The following is a 21,248-nucleotide window of genomic DNA, read 5'->3' as shown; positions in this document are numbered from 1 at the left end:
TAAACTGACTTGTGATTTTCATTAGAAATGGTGTTTAGAAATGTCACGTTTTTCCTTTGTGGCCAAATGGCTTTCATGATCATTGTTGGCACCTGGTGCAGTCTGCTCCGTCGTGGTCGAACGCAGGATTCTGGGGAAGCCAGTTGCACTGACTCGAAAGCTACACTACACAAGTCCTCCGGCAGGTGGCGCTAGTTGTCAGTCTTTTTTTTTTTTTTTTTCTCCCCCCACCAGGCAGCGACTAGCACCTAGTGTTTTTTGATTTTTCTCTCCCTTTCTGTTAACACCAACTTGAGGCAGACGCCACTTTTGACTCTCCGAGCTAGAAACTGAACAGAAAAGTCCATCATGAACGACAGTGAAGGACATTTAGCCGTGAGTTGTTTTTTTTAGCCCAGAATTTACTTTGGAAAAAAGTAGTTGCCAACAACGCCGGCTCTAGATGGTGATTTTTTCCCAGGTGACAGATTTCCATGTTTCTCCTCCCAACAGGGACCCAGGCGGCCAGTTGTCCCCCCTTTCTCCACCAGGACCCTGCACCACCCTTCCTTCCTGCCCCTTTACATGGCAGCAGGCTTTGCCCACCCTCACGGAGACTGTAACGACCGAGCAGGTGAGTCAGCGTTAACCCGCACCTGTGTCAAGGCCTCGTGCAGCTGCGCAGCCCCGGTGACAATCTGGTGTCTTCTCTTCAGTCCTTCCCATCACCCCGGCTGAGTTCTTCTACACCGACCCCGCCATGAGCTGTGGGAGGAGGATCCCCAACATAGTGAGTGATCTCGGGGTACGTACCTAAGCGTGCTCAAGGCCAGGACTTCATTAACCCACGTCCAAAAACATGGTCACCATGGATACCAATGTACAGTCATTCATAACCCCACAATTATGGGATTTAGTCCCTGGATGGCATGATGAACACATTTTCACACTCTTCCCATCCAAATTGTGATGAAGTTCTGGAAATGCATCAGTTAAATCTGGGACCTAATCTAGACCAGGTTTGGTTAAGTCCCAGTTTCATTTCTAAGAACATTTCCTGTTACATTTGATCAGTCATGATCATTATCAGAACTAGAACAAACCAAGTCCTGCCGTTCACTTTGTTTTCCCCAAATGTTACAATTTTTTTTAATGGTATTTAAGGTACAATTATATATAGTAGATGTGTTTTTTAAGTCAGTCCTTTACCCTTCGGTCTCAAATAACATTAAACAGTTAATTCTTGAGTATTTGACACATTGATTTCTCCAAAGTTTAATTCCAAGAATCCCAACTCCCAAGTGGAGATTCTTGGAGTGTAACTAGTACACGTTGAGGTGGTGAGGAGGGTTCTCGCATACTGTAGTTCCCCGGGGGCAGCTCTGCTTCTGTGCTCTTTGGGTCGAGGTGGGGGGTAGAGCTTATGGAGGGGATCAGACAGACGAGGACGTTTAATAAGATTGGCTCAGTCCCGTCAGACGGAGCCAAGAACCCAAACCAGGGGGCCGGAAAGAAATTGAGACCAAGGGCAAAAGGGGGGGAGGGCACTTTGTTTTGACAGTCAAGATATAGCATCAGCATTATGTTTCTTCACTTTAGGTAAACATTTTCAGGGACTAGTGATGTTCGTATTTTGTGAAAGCACCAAAATCCTTGTACAATGGGCAGCACCTTTATTTATTTATTTTTTTGGTCATTCACACTTTTATTAAAACTTACAATCCTCAATTCTCCGCATCAGGTTTTCGATTGCTTGCGGCTCAACACTCCACTACCGGTCATGTCCGCCTGCCTGGCCCCACCAACTCGTCCAGACCCATTCAAATCCGGGCCACACCCCACTAGAGACCTGGGCAGCCCCAAGTGGAGAATGAACCCCGTCCATTCCCCAGTGCGGCCAAGCCGGGCCGTTCTCCAGCTTACCCAGGAGGAGGACCAGGCCATCACTAACCTCCTGAAGCTGCACCACCAGGAGCCTGGACAAAGTGATGAGACCCTTACTGCTGCACCAATGGACTTTTCCAGTGTTGCAGAGCCACCAGTAGACTTGAATCCCTGTCCGTTCCTTACTCACCCTAAACCTATGGATTTCACATCAGCTGAGGAAGTATACAAGCCCCCCTGTAGTGATGTGCAATATCCAAGGATGGCTGGTTTGGGGAGTCAGTTGCAGCGGGGAAGAGGTTGGTCAGATATGGAGTTTGAAGCAGTTGATACCCTCTTGAGTCGCTTTAGTGTCATGGAGGAGGACAGAATCTGGGGAAAGTGCCACCAGAAATCAGCAGTAACACTTCCTGATGCTCCACCATACCAGCATTATAAGGATTTACCAGTAGGCACTGAAAACCGACAAGAATCTGCAGCTTTACCCGCATTAAAAGCTACTCATTCTCCTCAAAGTGACATTGGCTATATCAGGTTAACATGTGTCAGTGAGAATGGAGAACCAGGCTGGGGGGAGTTTAGGTCTGTTGAGGACAGAAGTGTCTCTGGAGATTTTTCAGAGGTGAGGGAACGGATGCTCTCAGATTCGGAGGGGGATGCTGTGCATGTACTCCTTAGCCTTGGAGACATGGGAACTTTGGATATCCTGTAGTGACGGTCTTAAACCTGCGGGTCTCCTTGTCCCTTGGTATGTTTGTGAAGGATTTTACTACATTTTTACTACTTGCTCTTTGCCCTTTTGTTTTTTGCGGTGGATGTTCAGAAAAAGTAAATTTGCATCAAAACACTTTATGGGGATGCTTATAGGATGCGAATTTATTTCCCCACTAGGATGAAAATGAAAACTGTATTTTCATGTCTAACTTTGAATATTGCACACACGCCTCATTATTTTCTATTAGTGTTCAATAAAAATGATCCACAGTTGAGCCGAGCCTGTTACTTAGAAACAAACACCTTCTGTAGCTAAAAAAAACACAAAGTTTTATTAAAATTACTAGTAGTGTTTTGAAGGGGAGAATCCCCCACTCATTATTTACAACATATTGTAAATTTACACTTTATGCACAAATAGTACAAACTCTTCACTGACGACATGCTGCAGGTGGAGCAACAGTATTATTCCACAATGGCTAGTGACACAAGATAACAGCTACAGCTCAGCCACCATTTACATGCATTTTCAAAGCTCTTGTGCTTGATATGGTCATGACAGAAGTCTCGGTGTGTGGTTCTGGGTTTTGAGTTAATGCAAATGCACAGGACTGACAAGATTCTTTACAGGTTTTGCATCTGCTGACATAGATGGTATAACTGTCCTACGTGTTTCATTTAATACCATAAAATGTGTCATATCCTGTATTCTGGCCATCTTCGTGACACTTGCCAGGTTGTTGTTCACGGCAGGAATGAGAGTATTTAACTTTAGTGTGCGTGTGTGACGACTTTGACACAAGAGGTGTTCACAGGAACACCCATCTCTTTTTTCTCTCCAGCAGGTTTGACATTTGCACAGTCTGGTCCAGCTATGGCTAGAATGATTAGCATGTCAGTTTGGCGGTTTCACAGCAGTGCAGGAGGAGACGTTAATGCAGGGCTGCATGCACACGAGAAGAGGTAAACTCTACAGCTGAAATGCTGGAGACGCTCGTCATTGTTCTTGAATGCAGATGTACACATACCACATAGTTTCCTTTAGCATGTATAATAAATGATCCACTTCAAGTTCCCAGCTGCTTAACTGCGCACACACGTAATCCAGTAGTATAAATAAGGTGATGACTGCAGGTCTGTTATGATGTCTCATGGTTATCGCCTTTCTTCTTTTCTTTCATTTCCCGATGGCTCGAAACTGACACTAAAACTAATAAACTCCCTGAATAATCTTTGTACAAGAGTTGACTTCTGAAGAGTTTCCATTAATCATCCTTTTAAAAATGATTAAATGTAAACATCCTTGATCCATTGACCCTAATGAATGGTGCGGACCTTGCTGTTGGCAACCGCGCTCGCAGCCTGTATGACCCTGTAGCGCTCTCGGAGGTTTCGCCTCCTCACGTGCTCGTTGGTGATCTCTATGACGTGTCCTACGGGGAACCAGCCCTTCTGACCGTCTGAGAGACGACTCCCTTCATACCAGCCTATGAAAAAGAGAAGAAGTAGGAGGGGGAGCAGGGAGGAGAACAAATAGGGGTAGATTGGAGGTTTCTGTATTGTTCATGCAAGAAAGTAAAAAAAATAAAATAAATCAAACTGCTAAGGTGGAGGGTTGAGGATTGTCGCAGTTATGAGGATCAGGGTGTATAAACAAGCAGAGTTGAGGGAGGGGGCATGTTAATGATACAGAATCATGTCAATATAATTTACTTTTTTTAATAGGAAACCTATCTGTACTACATTTTAAACTGTTGAGTCTAGAGCTGCAGACACTGATAATGCCAAATATAGGCGAATGGAGAGATTGATATCACTTTTGTGCAGTGGAAGTCGCAGATGGGTTGTCTGTATTAGAGGAAATGTTTACAATCCTGAATGTGATAATCTTCTCGTATCTTATTTCCAATTTATAAGGCCATCTTGTCTCTGCGATGGTGTTAAATGAAAACTTTTTCTTTGGCCCAAGATTCCCCCGCACATTCTTACCCTCGTTGGTTTTGCGGATGACGTTGACGATCTCAGTGGGCTCCAGGGTGAGCTCGTCTGCCTGCTGGGCAATGTACTGCTCCAAACACTGCACCTGAGGACAATCTGACACACATACACATGCCCGTAAAAAACTACGGCTATAAAACAACGATTGTGTCTGAGGCAAAATAGATGCCTCGCTTTTTTGTGGGCGTGTTTGTGCTTCCTCACCCCAGTCTTCATAAATCACTTCCTCTTCGTCTCTGTCCGGGTTGGTGGGGTTGGGGAAAGCCGCCATCCACCTGTGCATGTCTGACCTGTTGACAAAAACAGTTAGCTTGGGAAAAACAAACAAACAAAACGATGAAATGAGGCCTCATATTTGTGTCACGTTTCAAAATGCCTGATGTTATGACACAACATTTCTGAGTGTCTACACTTCACACAGGCCTGTGAAGCTTTGAAAATGAGGTTTGCATTTCGTTAAGGACTACCCACTGCGAGGGAGCCTTGAACAGCCGTTCTATCATGCGTCCCTGGTGGTTTTCCAGCAGGGTGAGGTTGAAGCAGTGCTCGTAAGGGCCGCCGCTGCTCCCACCTTCATCTGCTGGCTGCACCTGCACCAGAGAGCGATGGGCGTGGTCTAGAACCACGAAACGCTCCGCACTGTTCAAGAAAAAAGAGACATGAAGATTTTGACCTGAAATTATCAGGCTTTAATGGGAGGTGTAACTTAATATCATCTGCATAGCAGCTATAGAAAATAATAGTTGTATTTCTCAACTGCCATCTATCAGGCACCAATAGCATATTTGAAAATACTCTTCTCTTCCCCTCAAATCTCCTAAAACACCACTTCTTGCTACATTTCAGGAAGTTTGGAGCTACTTCAGCCCCTGGTGTTGAGTGGTGACAGTGTTTGGCACTGGCCAAGAGTAATGTGACTGGATTGTATCAATGTCTGCTTCACATAAAGATTCATACTTTGAGAAATTATGTCTTAATTATGTATTAAAAACCTGTATTTAAAAAAATCAACATAATATCTTTGAAAAGCCACCAAAGAACAATTTGCTTATTTTTAATGTAATTGTAACAATAAATATTTAGCAATTTGATAGAAGTGTCAGACTTTTTTGTCAGACTGCCTTCTTTTGTATTAGTTTCTTTTAGCCAATTAGGGACAATTACATATAATACGATTCATACAATGCCTTATTTGCAAAAGTCAAAATCAAGACCTAAAAATGTTATCCTCATTTAGCCCTGCTGTGTAATGCTTTATTGCCATGGCAATGGGTTTTTTTTTCTTTCATCAGTGTTCAAACACTAATACCAATCAATGCCTCACCCCTTCTTGGAGGTGATGATGAGCAGATCGTTGAAGAGGAAGAGGTAGACGGGAGTGAACTTGGCCCTCATGTTGAAGAGAGTACCTCCTTTGGACATTTCCTGCAGCTCACCCTTCTTCTCCAGAAATCGATTCTGAGAGATGACTGGGATGGCCTGATGAGGACAGAAGCAAAGGCAGAAACATTTACCTCTTTTCCAAAATAGATGTCCAAGGAGCTGAAATCGTGGACACGTGTATCGTTGCCTGCGTTTACCTTGAGCTTGTCGAACTCCAGTGTTTGAGAGACATAGATCAACTCCTCCACCTGTCTCATCTTTCCCACCTGAGTGTTACACTCGTCGATGATCTTTGTGATTGTAAGAGTGAAAAAGAGAGACAAATGTATGAAATAACCACCTCATCAGTCAAGAGATTCATTATCTTTCGAAACTTAAAAACCTCATATTCCCCCTCGGCTGTTGTGTAAAACTGGCTGTGTCTCGTTGATAGTATCAGGTTCATTCCTTTGACAAAACCCCTCAGGTTCTCTCTCTGAGAGTAAACTCATACTCCAATCGTCCTCACTGACATTTATGTATGAGTCACTGTCACTGCAGAGCTCACTCAATAGGAAATCCTTCACTAAGACAATGGCTGACGTCAAATTTCCAGAGGCTCCTGAAGCACCCGAAAGTCAGATGGTAAAATGGATTTGTAGGCAGAGGGGAGGGTGAGGAGTGAGGGACGTTTACCTTCGACACAGAAGCCAAAGCTTTGGAGGCAGTCTCCTCCTCTTTCGTCCCCTCCTTTGTTCTCTTCAGGATGTTCTGCGGGGACAAACAACAAATTTCCATTTCTGCAATGGACAAACAGCATCATCAGGGTGCATTTTTCCATCTAAATGCAAACAAAGTCATAGGGCTCAGACAAGGTGTGTCAAAGTGTGTTTGCTTACAGGTCAAGAGGTAGCAATGAGAGTGATTGTGGAAGACTGCCCGAATGAAAACATTCCACACGGCAACACACCGTGATGAACTCAGACTAATGCCAGGGTCATGTACACAAAATGTACTGGAGCATTTTGTTGAGACACAAGGTTGCAAAGGTCAACTGCATTGTATTCACACTCCAATCACATTTCCATGACACTGACCTCCTGAGCTTTTTCCTCTCAAGAAAAGAAAAAACAGCAGTGAATAGTCAGGTTTCTACCTCTGTAGTGAAAAAGTAAGAGTTGCACACTGACTCCAAACCATAAATTTGTTTAGACATTTCCATCCCAATTCAGATTATTTATCAATTTTACCTTACAAAGATCCAAACGGGCTTGAAACATTGTCTTTATGATTAAGTCTGTAGTTTGGAGTCAGTGTGCAGTCATTACTTTTTCAGTAAAGCTGTTTTCAAGCCTTGGCAAAGCATCTACAAATGACGTGCGTATAATCATGTTCCTGCTTTTAATGATTTAACAATTTGGGCAGTAATCTTATTTGCGATTTAGATGAGACATTTGATATCACTATCGTGCCTCTACCTTATGTATTCAGATAGAGCCAGAAGGGGATTAGCCTAGCTTAGCAAGAAGACTGTGAGCAGGAGAATAAGTTAGCCTGGCTCTGGTTAAAGTTAAAAATTCTCCTTTTAATGCCTTTTAAAGCTCACTAAATAACACATTGTATTTTGTGAACTGAAATATAAAAATGACAATTTAACGGGGAGATGTGTGCTGTAACTCTTTATCAACAAACAACAGTCAGACAAAGAGCCAGGCTAGCCTTTTTCCCTTTGCTCCCAGTCCTTATGCTAAGCTAGGCTAATTGCCTCCTGGCTGTGTTTGTCTGTATTAAATTTCCACGTCAAGATTCAACTAGTTGTCCCGTGATGTCGCCCACCTCGATGAGCATTTTGATGCGTGTAATTCGCTGGAAGGGCAGCAGCAAGAAGGACATGAAGGGCAGCCGCTGGCACTGAGGGGACTCTTGGAGACGAGTGATGACCGTAGCAAACTGCACGTTGTTCTTCCTGTAGACACACATACAGAAAACGCACATGGTTAAGTCTGCACATACGCACAAATTAATGGCATGTAACGCAGCTGTACCTTTTCTATCCTTATGGAATAGAGAAAAGGAGGGAGAAAGTTGGTTTTAGTGTTTAAAACTTAATTTAACGTCAACGTTTTAACTCATCTTTTGCGCTCCTGCAGAGAAAAAATCCAATCTCCCTATCTGACAATTAATGCCTGCTTTAGTGTTGATTTTTCCTGCCATATGCAAAATGCTGTGAGTGAACGTAACTTATATGAGAAGGTTTGGCTGAATTCTGGGACTTTGACTCAAAGCTAAAAACAATCATCTTTGAAATCTGAAACTAGTGAGAAAAATGAATTATAAGGATAAAAATATAAGAAGGCACGGTTACAACCCAACCAGCATGAATTCCTGATTCCTGCATTCCTTTCTCGCCTTCGCTTCACATCCGCAACTAAATTCTATGGAAGCAACTGATTCAGATGGAGAAGACAGACTGCTGCTCCTTACATGAGTGTAGTGAAGATCTTTTCCTGGTAGATCTGGTTGCGAACGTAGTCGATGTAGGCGGGGAACTTGTGCTGGGCGTGGTAGTGGATAATGTCACAGATGTCAGAGAAGACCAGGAGCTTAAATATGCGGTCCTCCAAGTCTTTCAAGAACCTTTGGAATCAGACAGCAAAGGTTTCGCCAAAAACCTCCAGAAAAATGTGTGTTATCTCGTAGTGCAAGAGAGCAAAAAGAGCAACCAGACAAAAAACATTAAATGCTTTATTTGGCACATGGCTTAAGTCAGCAAATGACTTATTACATACGCTGAATCAGCTTGTGCCAGTTCAAGTCATGAATCACCTTCCAATTTCCCTTTTTTCCTTTATCTCCCCTCATCCTTCCCTCTGCCAATCCTCACCTCTCGCTGACCTCTCGGACCCTCAGGATGTTGGAGAACAGGGTTTTCTTGTCCCTGATGATCATCGTGTCCTCCAGCTCCCGGCTGTCCATGAAATGTTCGGTCAGGACTCGCAGGGATCGAAGGTAAGAGGCCTCTGATGTCAAAACTTCGAACATACTCTGTAAGGGAAAACGCACAAATATTAACTTCAGACGTTAAATGATACCCTACGAGCAATAAATGCAGCGTTCTTTTCTCAGGCTGGAAATGTCGATGATTTGTCCCACTGAATAATTTTCAGAGACTTGTTGCTCCATACGACTCGTATCTAAAGGATTTTGAAGGATTTACACAAGTTCAGATGATCAACAGTAAGAACGACTGTTATATTCTGCATTAGATTAGCAAGGTTTCTCCCAAACAAGTCCCCAGAAGCAACTTAAAAAGACCTGGAAAAAATAGGAAAATAAATAAATTGAGTATTTTTGGATTCTTGTACTGTTGTTCAGACTAAACAAGATATTTAATGGCATCACCTTGGGATCTAGGAAAATTGTCGCGGGCATTTTTTATTTACCGATGTTGTATAGACCAAATGTTTAATCAACTGAAAAAATAATCATCAGACTAATTGGCAATGAAAATAATCGTTCGTTTCAGACCTGATATTATTTTCAATACTGATTGACCTGTTGATCATTTTATCCATTGATTAATCATACTTTTTATAAAATGTAAGCAAATAGCTAAAAAAATTCCCATTATAGTGGAAAGTGACATCGGAAAATGAATTTTTGCCATTTTTGCACAAAAAATTACTTAAATGATTAACTGATTATCAAAATAGTTGCCGAATAATTTTCTGTCTTTAAATCGTTTAATCTTTTCAGCTCTAGCTCTAGGCCATGCTGATTTCCTGCTTAATCAATTTTTTATGAATTTGTGTAATAACTGTTTTACATACTAACAATTCCTTTTTATTCTAATCTGTTTTATTGATAGATTTTTTTTTCCTGGTTCCTCCTTTTATATGGTTTGATTAAATCAAATAATTAATTGGTTTACAACCATTTGCAAGGTTCTTGATGTCCTCAGATGTGTATTCTTTGGTCTGCTGAGGCATTTTGGCTGTGGTTGTACGCACCAGCCACCAAGTTTTTCTGAACAGAATGCTGTTGCTGCTCCAGGAAACAGAAACACATCACTCCCTGTACTTTAAAGGAGTTTAAAAAAAAAAAAAAAGCTGTAAAAGCTTTTAATGAACTTCAGATACGGTGAATCAATATTATTTTACAGCAGTGAGTGATACAGTGAGGGAGCATTGTCCCTAATTTATATTAAAAAAAAAAAAAAATCATATTTTTACTTTAAGATGTGATTTATAGTTTGATGCAGCATCTCCAATTTCTCTCCTCTTAGCCACATTGATTTTTCTTTATGGGATCTCTCTTCTGTACAATAGCCTCTTCGTCCTCTCCTCTCTTTAAATCTCTCACCTCCTGGTACTTGCACTGTTCAGGGGTGAGCTGCTCCCGCACTCCACTGTCCCTGACAGCCGGGAGGTCCTGCCACAGAGTGCTCTGGCCTGGTGTGGGTACAGGGTTGCCCCTGTGCGGTCCATTTCCAATCATGGTACCAGTACCAGTCCCAGAGGGACGGGCAGTCAAGTCCATAGCGTAGTCCACACTAGTCTTACTGATGTTACGGCAAACCGTCTGGCGTCGGATCTCCTTGGTGATGACAGTGGCACGGTACGTCTGGTACAGAGGCTCTGAAACAAGAAACAAAAAGGTTCCTAACAAAAAACTCCAGTATGTAACCAGTACACACGTTGTCCCCAATACATGATACGAGCGCGTCTTCGACAACCACAGACATGATTATTATGATGCACTCATAACATTACAAGTTATACTTTCGATCTCGTTTTATGTTCTGTTTGTTACAGGTGTCAGCCTTACCATCCTGCAGGCGGGACTCCCAGCTGAACAAAGACCCCCTCCTGAGGGAGCTATTCCTGAAACAGGAAGTATGGAAAAGGGACAAAAGGATCAACCAGTCTGAAATGGAACCAAACTGTCATAAACAAAAGAGTGAATTACACAGTTATTCATTCCTCCATACACACAAAACAAGCTAACTTAAAGGGTAAGGCTGGTGAAATTCTATATTTTTCTTATTATCGACAAATTCAACAAAAACGCCAAAACCAACAACGTGTTATTCAGTCTCTGAATATTATCTAATTTCTGTACTCTGTCTGCAGCTTTTTAAAAAGGCTAAACAATTTCCTCAAGCAGCTGGGCACTGTAGTTTTTCGAAAACATCACTCAAACAGCAGTAAATGAAGCAAATGTTGGGGACTATTTTCAGCTTTGGATTAATACACATTTGTTGCACTACCCGGTTTTTCTAAGCAGGACGGCGTATGTGGGATTGATTAAAAGTAAACTACAGCCCCTGTGTCCAGAAAAAGTGCAACGGTGTGGGTCATTTATATGTCTTTAGTAGTTTTTTGGACAAAAATGGCAGTCTATGTCACAGAGGAACAGACCCTGGAAAAGGCTATTTCCGATTTTGACAACACAGACAATACTTGTTAGTAGGATGTGGGGTAAGAGAGTTCCCAGAGTTATAACTCACAGCTCTTCCATTATGTCCTCTTTTTCTCCTTCATTCCTTCCATTCTCCTCTCCTTCTAAAAAGAAGTAAATGGTGTCATCACTTTCAGCTACACAGAAAATATAACAATATCTGAATCACTCATAGCTCATCTCCGGCAAAGATGATACTGTTTGTTCAGTACAAACCTTTTTTATGTGTTAGGGATTGCAGTGAGGCACTGCTGAGCCTCCGTGGATCTGTCTTTGGTGGTGGAGGTGGGGGTCTGTGAGGCAGGAGGGGGTTGGTTGGGGGTGGAGTGATGGCTCGTTGGGTGCTCAGCCCACTGGCAGCGGAGCTGCCAGGTGACGAAGGTCTCAAGAGTCGCCACTCCTCCAGGGTGGGCTGAGGGAGAGGAATGCCACCTCGGTGCACCGGCGTGAGGCTGCGGCTGTCTTGAATCAGAGGCATCCTTGGCGGGACAGCAGGCAGCACGTCGTGTGGGCTTGAGATGGGTTCGTTGTTAATCTGAAACTCGGATGTAGGGTCTGAGGTGCTGGAGGACAGTTTAGACCGACGGGCTGGTTTGCGCACCTTGATTAGAGGAATATCCAGTTCCTTACACACAGGTGTGGTCGTTTTAGGAACAGGGTCGACCACTGGAAGTGTGGCCTCGTAAATATTGTCTTCTTCATTTAGGGTGGGACTGAGGTGGACTGGGGGTGACTTAGCTCGTTTTGGGGGAACAGGAGGAGACTGAGAGCGAGTGACAGCAAGGGAGGTGAGGACACTGTGAGGCCCTGGGTCCGACCGCCTCCTGTGAACCTCAGCGATCAAAACATCCAAAGACTGGTTGAACTTTGCCTTCTCTTGTTTCAAAACCTCACTCTCATCAACCACAGAAATCCTGTCCACCTCGTCCCCTGCCTCACTGTCCCCTTCCCCTATTGGCTCTACATCCTCATACACCCCCCAGTCATCCCCCTCCTCCTCCCTCTGCTCATCCACATCAGCATCATCCTCCTCTCCACCTCCACCCTTCTGCCCGCCACCTTCCACGTCCATGGGCACCCATATTAGTTTCATGCCAGGCCGTTGGAGGTGGCACACGCAGCTGCAGCTTGGGTCGCAGCAGGGACTGAGAGGGGTGTCTGGACTGTGCTCCGACTCCGCTTCACCTCCTCCAATCAGCTTAACCTCCACCTCCTTTCCATCAGGCGCTGCATCAAAAAGAGACAGCACATATTAGCTGCTTTGAAATGCTTATGAAGAGGGGAGAAAATAAATCAACTTCTCTAACATTTTTTTAGTACTTCTTTTTTTGCTGTTGGTGTGAAGGAGCTGTTCCTGTTGACTTCTTTCCTACATGTGTATCCCCAGAAAGGGCAGCTCACGTTGTTTAAGAGCCTTTTTTTTTTTCTCCATCTACTTTCATCGCAGCACACGCCAGACTGTTGAGTCAGTGGTTCATCTCTATGCAGAGCGCAAGTGGTGTCCTCAAATATTCATGGAAAGCTTGGATCATTGCAAGGGAAAATTCCAATATTCATAAAAGGAAATGGAGGTGGTGGAGGAATGAAAGAGGACAATTAGGATGAAGGTTAAATTGGACAGCGAGTAAGATTATGAAAGGCAAAGAAAAAAGTCAGAGAAAAGTACGTTGTTGTTTTTTTTGAAGTTGAGCTCAATGTATAACACTTTCCACATCAGTCAGTACAGATGTCTTTTTTTAAAATTACAGTTCAACCATAGACACATTTCAATTTCAATGTCAAAATTTAGCAGAGGGGAAAAACATGTTTCAGCTATGCCTTCTTCATTGTGTGACCGTCCTTTTTTTAACTATAGTTAAATAAAGAGCCAACTGCATCACTTTAACACAAGGCCATGATACTTTTATTTTATTGCTCAGGTAAGAGATCAATTTAATTCAAACTCCATAATTGTTCAAATATTACCAGTAGGGCTGAAATGATTAGTTGATTATTCAATTAGCCTACCAAAGAAAATTAGCACCCAGCTATTCTGATATTAGATTAATAGTTTAACTTATTTTGCAAAACATTCTCTAGATCCTTCTCAGATATGATGATTTGCTGCTTTTCTCTGTTTTATATCATTGTGATTCAATATGTTTAGGTTTTAGACTGTTGGTCAGACAAAAAAAAACAATCTGAAGACATTACCTTAGATACTGTGGTCGGCATTTTTCACTATTTTATTTTATGTTATAGTCAAACAATAGTGAAGATAACTGTTTTTTGCAGCTCTAATCACCAATAAAAGCCAATATTCCGTTTTAAAGCATATATTGGCAAAGAATGACTCATATAAAGGCTTCCCGTCTCTGACAGGGAACCAAAAAAAGGAAGTGATAGCATGTGTAACTAAGGAGGAAACTATTTAATTAGGCAACCAATAAAATGTCACTTCTTTGGGTTCCCCTTTCGTTGAGTCAGGACAAAGTTGATCAGTATGACAGATCAAGGAACATAAACAAGTACACACACACAGGTGATCAGCTGACAGAACCTGTTTATGGCTGTTGGAACAGATAGGCCAGTGGCACGACAGCTGTCAGTAGAAACCACCCTGACTAGACTGTAAATATATCTGTCAAACCAATCAGTCTACGCACACACTCATATGCAAAGGTCTTTACAAGCATACACACACTGTAAAATGAGGTTTTTCTTTCAGTTTTATCGATGGGATTGACCTTGATCTAAAACTACACTCGAGTGTCTCTGAACCTTGCCTCTAACTTAACTTACGCATCATTTTATTCTCATGCATTAACACTGCATGAGAATAAAATAGAATTTACGGTGTCATCTGATCTTTAATTTTTTAAAATATTATTCCAAATTAAATTTGGATTGATATGCAGACAATAACCACATAGGGCAAAGAAAGTACACAACATAAAACATATAGAATAGTTGGAAATATATTCAAAAGTAAAATGCAAAAACAAATATAAAAAGCAGCAGATTCAAACAAAGATAGAAACACAAGTTAAAATCCACTGTACCTGATCGACCTCCTTCCACACTGATGCTGTCCACCTCCTCTCCTCCCACACTTTCTTTCTGTTTCTGCAGGATGCGACTCCTCTTTAAAGGCAGCGGAGGCGCCTGCTCTCCCCTTATCTGGAGCTGCAGACTGGTGCGACCTGGTTTGGGCTTTATGGTAGGCGGCCTTTTGAACCGCTTACTTGGTGTGAGGTCTGAGGTACCATTGGTGGGTTGTTCCCCGGGTTCATTCGGCTCAGACTCCTGTTTGCTAAACTTGTTTACGATCCTTTTGACTTTCCCACCAGAGGCGCTCGTACTGCTGCCTCTGTCTCCTAGGGGAGGGGAGCTGGTTTGTGTCGATGGTTTCGGGGGGATCTCCGGTCTTTGCTTGGCCTCCGGTTTGAGGGGTAAGGGCAACGTGGGCCGTTGGGATGCTTCCTGGACAGACATTGTAGCTTGAGGTGGTCTTCTCTTATGGTGTGTTTCACTCTAATTCCTGACCAATCAGAGGTCAGGCTTTGAGGGCAAAGGTCAATGTGAGCAAGTCATCATCACCTGATAAGTAAAGAGAAAGGAAAAGAATATTCAAAACCAGTTTGACATTATATCAAATGTTATGTCTGATTTATTAAAAAGAGTAATTCACCGATTTAGCATTACTCTCCTATAACACTGTCAGACTCGTGATGGACAGTGTAAAAATGAAAAAAAAAAAGATCAACATCGATGCAGCAGAACCTGAGATTCATATTCTTCTTCCGTGTAAAACATTGGCGCCTAAATTACCCACAACACAGCTTGAATGCCAACAGCTGAGTCGGAGATTGGGATGTGTTATGCCAGTAGCGGCTAATGAAGCCTCCAGCGGCTAGCCTCAAGCAGAGGTGAGAAACGGATTTCAAAAAATCTGGAAAAACACCTATATACTGCATTTCTCTTACAGAAAATTCTTTTTATTTTTTTACAACTTTTTCGCCCCTTTTTTTTGCTGTTTCCTTGTTCTTGTGAAAATAATGGATCTCTTTGACGTCCTCAGGCCCCATAAAGAAGTCCAGGCCCTCTGATATGGAGTCAAAAGTAGATATTGCTTAATTTCAAGTTTCTGTGGATTTTGTCTTTATTTTATGTATTTCGACAGTGGACATAGTGAGCTGACAGGGGAGAGAGAGATTGGGAATGGCATGCAGTAAAGGTCCCTGGCCAGGCTTGAACTGGGGATGTTGCAATTACATGGTGAACGCCTTAAAGGCTTAAGTTAGTGGTTCCCAACCTTTTTGGCGTGTGACCCTTTAAAAAAAGGCACAATTCACTATAATTATAGTAATTTTCTGTAGCTGAAACAAACATCTGCAACGAGGCAATAAACATTACACAATTCAGTATTTCCATGACAGCATAATCCTAAAATCAGACTTTGAGCTCTGTGCAACAAATCCTGCACCGTAAGGCCTCTGAGGAAAATGAACTTTGCAGATTAAAGCGCTCACTCCTTCCGGGTGAGAATACATTCCCACAAATAAAACAGTTATGTAAAACCAGCCAAGTGGCTGAACATGACAAGTCTGTTTGCTGCACTACAAGGTGACGCTGAGAGGGCTAATCCAGCTACGGCTAAAGACCACTGATTTTTCCATTGTGATATTCCCTGACATCTCTGTGCAACTTTCTTAAACTGTTATTTAATAATGACTCAGACATCGAAAGCATGACTATGTTTATTCATTTACTGCTTTAAAGGCTTGAAAGTGTCAGCAGTGTCAGAGAAGGGGTGCCGGTGGGGAAGTGCTGTCAGTAACAACGGTCTATCTATGGAAAGTCTGCAAAAAACAGAGCTGGGATTATTCTCAAATCTGATGTTATTTACGCCTGAACTTCTCTGTACAGGGACACAGAGAAGTAGCAAATACAATGTTTGTTCTTCTTTTGCTTGCTGTTGAATAATGTGTAAAACCAGTGTAGCAAGCTGACACTTTGAATGGTATTATATGATAAATGATGCACTGGTTCAATCCAATTAATAATTAACCCCTTTTTAACCACTGTTTCAATACAAATCAGTAATCACTCCACCCTTTCCACAGATGCCCGGACAGGATGAATAGCCTCAATGACTTTGTAGCAGTATTACCTTTCAGCCAGTGTATACATGCTCGTACACCCCTTGAGCGTTTGTGTTGTGCTTTTGAAAATTAAATCATTTTTCATTACTGTAAGTTCTTTTGACATAGACATCCACATTAAAAAAAGGTGTTGTTAATTGTGTATCACTATCACTTATACACAAAAAAAAGACAATTAAGAATTCAGTGACCAAAAGACAAATCTGGAAATGTTGCACTAATACACAGAGATGCACGTAAATGCACAAACACAAACACTTTTGCTTCAACTAAATCTACGCTGATTCAATCCTTGTCAAATTCCCATAGTCAAAGAACTCTAGTCATTTAAATAAGTCAGTCAACCAAACCACTCTTAACCTTTTTTCAGTCTGTAAGTGTCCATAAAAAGAAATATGATGACGATAACGTGAAATTCAGTTTCCATTCTGGGTGACCAAATGGCCATGCTGCAGATTCTTCTGACCATATGTTTTTTTTTTTTTTTTGATGTGTGTGCAACAGCTGATGCAATACCAAACTAGACCAGGGTTAGTCAGCTTCTGAGTCATGCAGAAAAGAGAGCCGACATACAGAAAGAGACGCTAGTGCACTGCTTTGTCTGGCTCTGAATAAATTTGAATAATTTCAAATTTTAAATCTGAATAGATTTAGCATGTAGCTGCATGCATTTCTCACACACACACACACACACAAACACATCATCAAGCAACCAACAACAATTTAACAATAAACGTGGTTAGTATGTCTTAGATTAACTGATTAATTGTTTAGTCTATACATATTTAAAACAGATAGGCTTGCTCACAGCTGGCAGTCCTATAAACCCAAGTATATATTTCTTAGCCATGGTAGTGGTGTGGCTCTGTGGCTGGCAAAATCCATGTCAATGTTGGTCCACCACTATGGTCCAGACTGAAATATCTCGCCAAACTATTAGTTGAGTGGACTGAAGTGATTTGTGGACGGGGTTGATGCATTTTCTGTCGACGGACTAACTGATTAATAGACTTAACTGCTTCAGAGCAAATGCTGAAACAGTCAGTCGATTAATGCATACAAGGAGTTTGACTTCAGTTTTTCGTTGCTCTGAATGTACTTGTGCAAAGTTCCAAGAACAGGTTTGAGAAGACGGAGAGAAAGACATAGAGCTAAAAACAAGGACAGCAAAGCTGCGGGGGAGAGACTAAAAGTCAGGATATATTGGCCTCTGCTGCCTTGATTTTAACCTTTACTTTTTTAATCTGTCCCCCGCAAGTCCCTCGACTTTAGTGAAGAGCAAGACTAAATCCAAAGAGAACCCCTTAATGGGAGATTCACAAAGCTGTTTATTGCTTTATTAAAGATTCCTTTCATTTTAAAGTGCCTGTAATATCATGTAAAGTCGTGACAGGACAACATTTTAATCAACAGCACTGCCTTAATAGCAGCAGGTAAACAAAAGCATTGCAGATAGTCATCTACTATAATCGGCTCTTGACTTGAAAGTTTTTTCCACACATCGTACTAAAGTCAATAACACACGACCAGTAGTTGTTACTGAGAAAGTGAACCAGCTAGTCAGACCAGACAGATGGAGACTGTTCATGCTCCATAGTCAGTGAGCTTATAATAAAGAGAAAGACAGGGTTTCATGTTTCAGTCTGACAGGAAAATGTTTCTGGGTTGACTAACAGCCATGTATGAAATAATTACAAAATGACAAAGCAGGAATGCATCGCGTGAAAACATCAGGAATTTAATTGAAAAATGATGCCCTTCTTTAACCATGCACCATCAACCTGTCCGTCCTTTAGTTTTCGGACACTTTTTTTCTTTTTAGTTTTCTAATTCTTGAATCCCAACTAAGTGAACATTTTTTCAGACATATAATCTCAGACATCCGGAAACATGGCATAATCCACCAATGTATGTATGTGGGTGTGTGCGTGGGTCTAATGTAGGTTTTTAAAGGTTTCAGTTTTGGCCCTCTGGTTATTATGATTGTCCACAGGGTGACATATAAACCTCTAATAGGAGGGTGTGTACACTCTCAAGGCACTCATCTAGACTCATCTAGATAACACACATTCTGATATGTGTGTTACCCCACACAGAGTACACTAGAGGTTAACCCCCCCCCCCCCCCCCGACTTTCTTTCAGTCAACCACCACAGGATTTCAAGTCTTTTGTCTCCCTTTGGCTCTTTCGGCCTGGTTAGTTCAATAGCCGCATCATCAAGTCTACTGGACTTGACACACTCCGACTGGGTCAGTGGGCCAGCCATCCATTCCAGTGAGTGTATTTGTCCTGGTAAGTTCAATACATATCAGATATGGTGTGAGACCTTAAATCAGACCAGCTTGATAACAATCCCTAAGTGCTTAAAGAGGGTTTCCATTAACACATTGCTGTCTGTGTGTGTGTGTGTGTGTGTGTGTGTGTGTGTGTGTGTGTGTGTGTGTGTACAGAATGCCATCTGCTCTGGAGACTAATGGGTCAGTGTGTATATAAAATGGGTAGGTGGGCTTTAAGAGGGCCACTCTTGCTTGACTTACATCAACCACTATAATACATGTGATGTGCCTGTAAGCTCCACGTTGGCCAGGAAGAGGGGACGGAAAAGGTGTGTCGGGAAAAGGAAAATATACACACACACACACACACACACACACACTAGGAGTGGGAATGCAGGAAAAAAAAAAAACAACAACAATGATATAGGGTTCGTTTGGTGACAGGGGTAGTACACAAAAAGCCCTCCCATAGACATGCATATGTGAATATTTTGTTTACGTTTTATAAGACTGCGCTATTAGCAAATATCACAATCTTAAGACACCATTAAGCTGCCGATAGTGGTCTACCCTACTGTATGTCAGTTTTAGATAGTGTGATAACAAACTCGTTTTCCTATATAAATACTTATAAAGATGAAATAAGTGTCGTGGACAGGGTATTCATAAAATGTTCAGTATCAGCGTTTGCCTTTAATAGTCTAATTTTTAATCGCTTGATATATGTCTTAGTCCGTAAAATGGGAAATGGATAAAAATAGGAGAATATAAAGTCAAAATATTATGCAACACAAACTGCTGCAGTAATGCCAGAGGGATACAAAATTACTTTGTGGTATAACAATGTCACTACACTCTTATAAACCCGTTTACAAGTATTTCAGCGGTTTTCCATAAGGGGAGCAGGTGCTTGGAGACTCAATCTCCAAAGTCAACCAAACTACACTTGCTAAGCTAGAAATAATGAACTAATCTCACTTAAAACATAAGTTACTGGAAAGAAAACTCACCAATATTATTCAGACATGTCTGAATGTGTCTCTTCAGTCATTCGGCTCTAGCGTTGGCAGTCCAACATACTGTACTTAGCTTTCCCAAGAAAGAAAGAGTTAGGTTAAAATCGTTCCGGGTCGCAGCTACTTTAGTGTACTTTAAACGTAAATGAAAATCTTAAGACGATCCAATACGTTAAAAGCAAACCGGGTCAGTTTCTCATTGTTACGCTGACAGGGTTGTTGTGAGAAGACCCATCATCCCCCTGCTGTTGTCTCCTCTTTGTTACCAGTAACATGTATGAGATGGGAGGAAAGGGAGGTAGGTAGGAGTGCAACAACCGCCCCCCCCCGCGAGGGCTGAAACCGCCAAGTCACATGCAGTAATGTTTGGAGGTTCCGGTAAGGGATTTCAGAATAAGGCGAAAAACAAACTGATTTAAACCTGAGGTGTGCAGGAAAATGTTAAAAATGTTGCAAAGCAAAACGTCACGTCTCAGCAGTGATTTTCTGCTCCAGTATCTGACAAATGAAGGCTGTCGATCTTGAACATACATGCAAGCAGCGGTCCATTTATTTTAGAACTGTAATTTTGCAGGACTTTTATTTTATGTTTTCAATCTGTTAAATGCTCCTGATGAATCAGCTAATGATATAAATGATGTGCATTGTTTAATATGAATTTTTGTAATGGATTTTAGCAATTTTAAAATGTATTACTTACTTTTATTATGCGCTTTATGAATTTTATTATGTTTTATGTTCAGGTTTGTTTGTCTTCTCTACGTTTCATTTGGCAGCAAAACATATTTTCACTTAGGGACAATAAAGTTTAAGTAGGGCTGAAGTCGAGCTGAGTAGAAGGAAAATACAAAATGTTGCCAATTAGACTACATAAAGGCTATTGTCTATATATAACATTTATGATAAATTATATACTATATATATGTATATATTTTTTTTTTAACTTGTATTTCTTCTGGCAGAGCTTTTTAGTTCATTTCAGTCTCTATTGCCCCACATGGGAAATTTGGTTTGCAGCATTTCAAAAACAGTCAAATCAGAACAGACTCATTCAACAGCAAAAAGGGTAAAAACCATTGATTAAAAAACTGATACCCTGAATCAGTAAAGACAATAACTGATAGCAATGAACAAACACAAAATAAAACTGATTTAAACTAATAAATAAGAAAAAGCCAAAAAGAAAATAAGACGGGGATTGTGTTATAGTGTTACAGTGCTGGTAACTAAACAACTGAGTGATTTATACACAAATCTACTTACAAATAGGAATAGAACCATGAATTCTATCCCCATATATTTTTTGCATGAGATTCAAAATTGATTTAAATCATTGTGATCAATGATTGACAACTGAAAACTCTGTAAACAATGTGCAACATGCAATACATGTTGAAACACCCTTACTCCTAAA

General features: G+C 41.5%; 2 protein-coding genes across 8 annotated transcripts; one reads left to right on the top strand and one right to left on the bottom strand.

The window, feature by feature from the left end:
• The first annotated feature begins 83 nt into the window (after positions 1-83).
• On the top strand, positions 84-8,879 carry LOC120797636. 6 transcript variants are annotated; one of them, XM_040141463.1, is made up of 5 exons: positions 84-375; positions 493-613; positions 696-784; positions 1,721-2,611; positions 8,848-8,879. In XM_040141463.1, the coding sequence occupies exons 1-4, from the start codon at positions 349-351 to the stop codon at positions 2,573-2,575; spliced, it is 1,092 nt and encodes a 363-aa protein (XP_039997397.1). In that variant the 5' UTR covers positions 84-348; the 3' UTR covers positions 2,576-2,611; positions 8,848-8,879. The 6 variants fall into 6 exon arrangements, with proteins under 6 accessions (XP_039997397.1, XP_039997395.1, XP_039997396.1 ...); XM_040141461.1 differs by lacking the exon at positions 8,848-8,879 and adding an exon at positions 3,420-3,513; XM_040141462.1 differs by lacking the exon at positions 8,848-8,879 and adding an exon at positions 3,423-3,503.
• arhgef15b (Rho guanine nucleotide exchange factor 15b) lies at positions 3,880-20,084 on the bottom strand. Of its 2 annotated transcripts, XM_040141457.1 has the most exons (16): positions 19,829-20,084; positions 14,439-14,976; positions 11,614-12,624; positions 11,447-11,501; positions 10,765-10,820; positions 10,300-10,574; positions 8,822-8,982; positions 8,422-8,574; positions 7,774-7,903; positions 6,634-6,708; positions 6,156-6,248; positions 5,900-6,054; positions 5,047-5,214; positions 4,780-4,865; positions 4,567-4,671; positions 3,895-4,064 (listed from the first exon to the last, which is right to left on the bottom strand). In XM_040141457.1, exons 2-16 carry the CDS (start codon positions 14,869-14,871, stop codon positions 3,895-3,897), a joined length of 3,126 nt encoding a protein of 1,041 aa, XP_039997391.1. In that variant the 5' UTR covers positions 14,872-14,976; positions 19,829-20,084. The 2 variants fall into 2 exon arrangements, with proteins under 2 accessions (XP_039997392.1, XP_039997391.1); XM_040141458.1 differs by lacking the exon at positions 19,829-20,084 and having other exon boundaries at positions 3,880-4,064; positions 14,439-14,871.
• Between the last annotated feature and the right edge of the window lie 1,164 nt (positions 20,085-21,248).

The sequence above is a fragment of the Xiphias gladius genome, chromosome 12 (genome assembly GCF_016859285.1).
Source record: "Xiphias gladius isolate SHS-SW01 ecotype Sanya breed wild chromosome 12, ASM1685928v1, whole genome shotgun sequence".
In the NCBI taxonomy this organism is placed as follows: domain Eukaryota; kingdom Metazoa; phylum Chordata; class Actinopteri; order Istiophoriformes; family Xiphiidae; genus Xiphias; species Xiphias gladius.
Note: the sequence above shows the minus strand (reverse complement) of the source record. Positions and strands in the feature narration are given on the sequence as shown.

Bases quoted from the DNA above. Each gene is read 5' to 3' on its own strand.
- LOC120797636 (XM_040141463.1), top strand. From the start codon at position 349: ATGAACGACAGTGAAGGACATTTAGCC. The intron at 614-695 runs GTGAGTCAGCGT...TCTTCTCTTCAG, and splicing joins AGACTGTAACGACCGAGCAG to TCCTTCCCATCACCCCGGCT. The intron at 785-1,720 runs GTACGTACCTAA...TCTCCGCATCAG, and splicing joins ACATAGTGAGTGATCTCGGG to GTTTTCGATTGCTTGCGGCT.
- arhgef15b (XM_040141457.1), bottom strand. From the start codon at position 14,871: ATGTCTGTCCAGGAAGCATCCCAACGGCCCACGTTGCCCTTACCCCTC. The intron at 12,625-14,438 runs GTACAGTGGATT...TTTTTGATGCAG, and splicing joins TGTGGAAGGAGGTCGATCAG to CGCCTGATGGAAAGGAGGTG. The intron at 8,983-10,299 runs GTGAGAGATTTA...TTTCCCTTACAG, and splicing joins AACAGTGCAAGTACCAGGAG to AGTATGTTCGAAGTTTTGAC.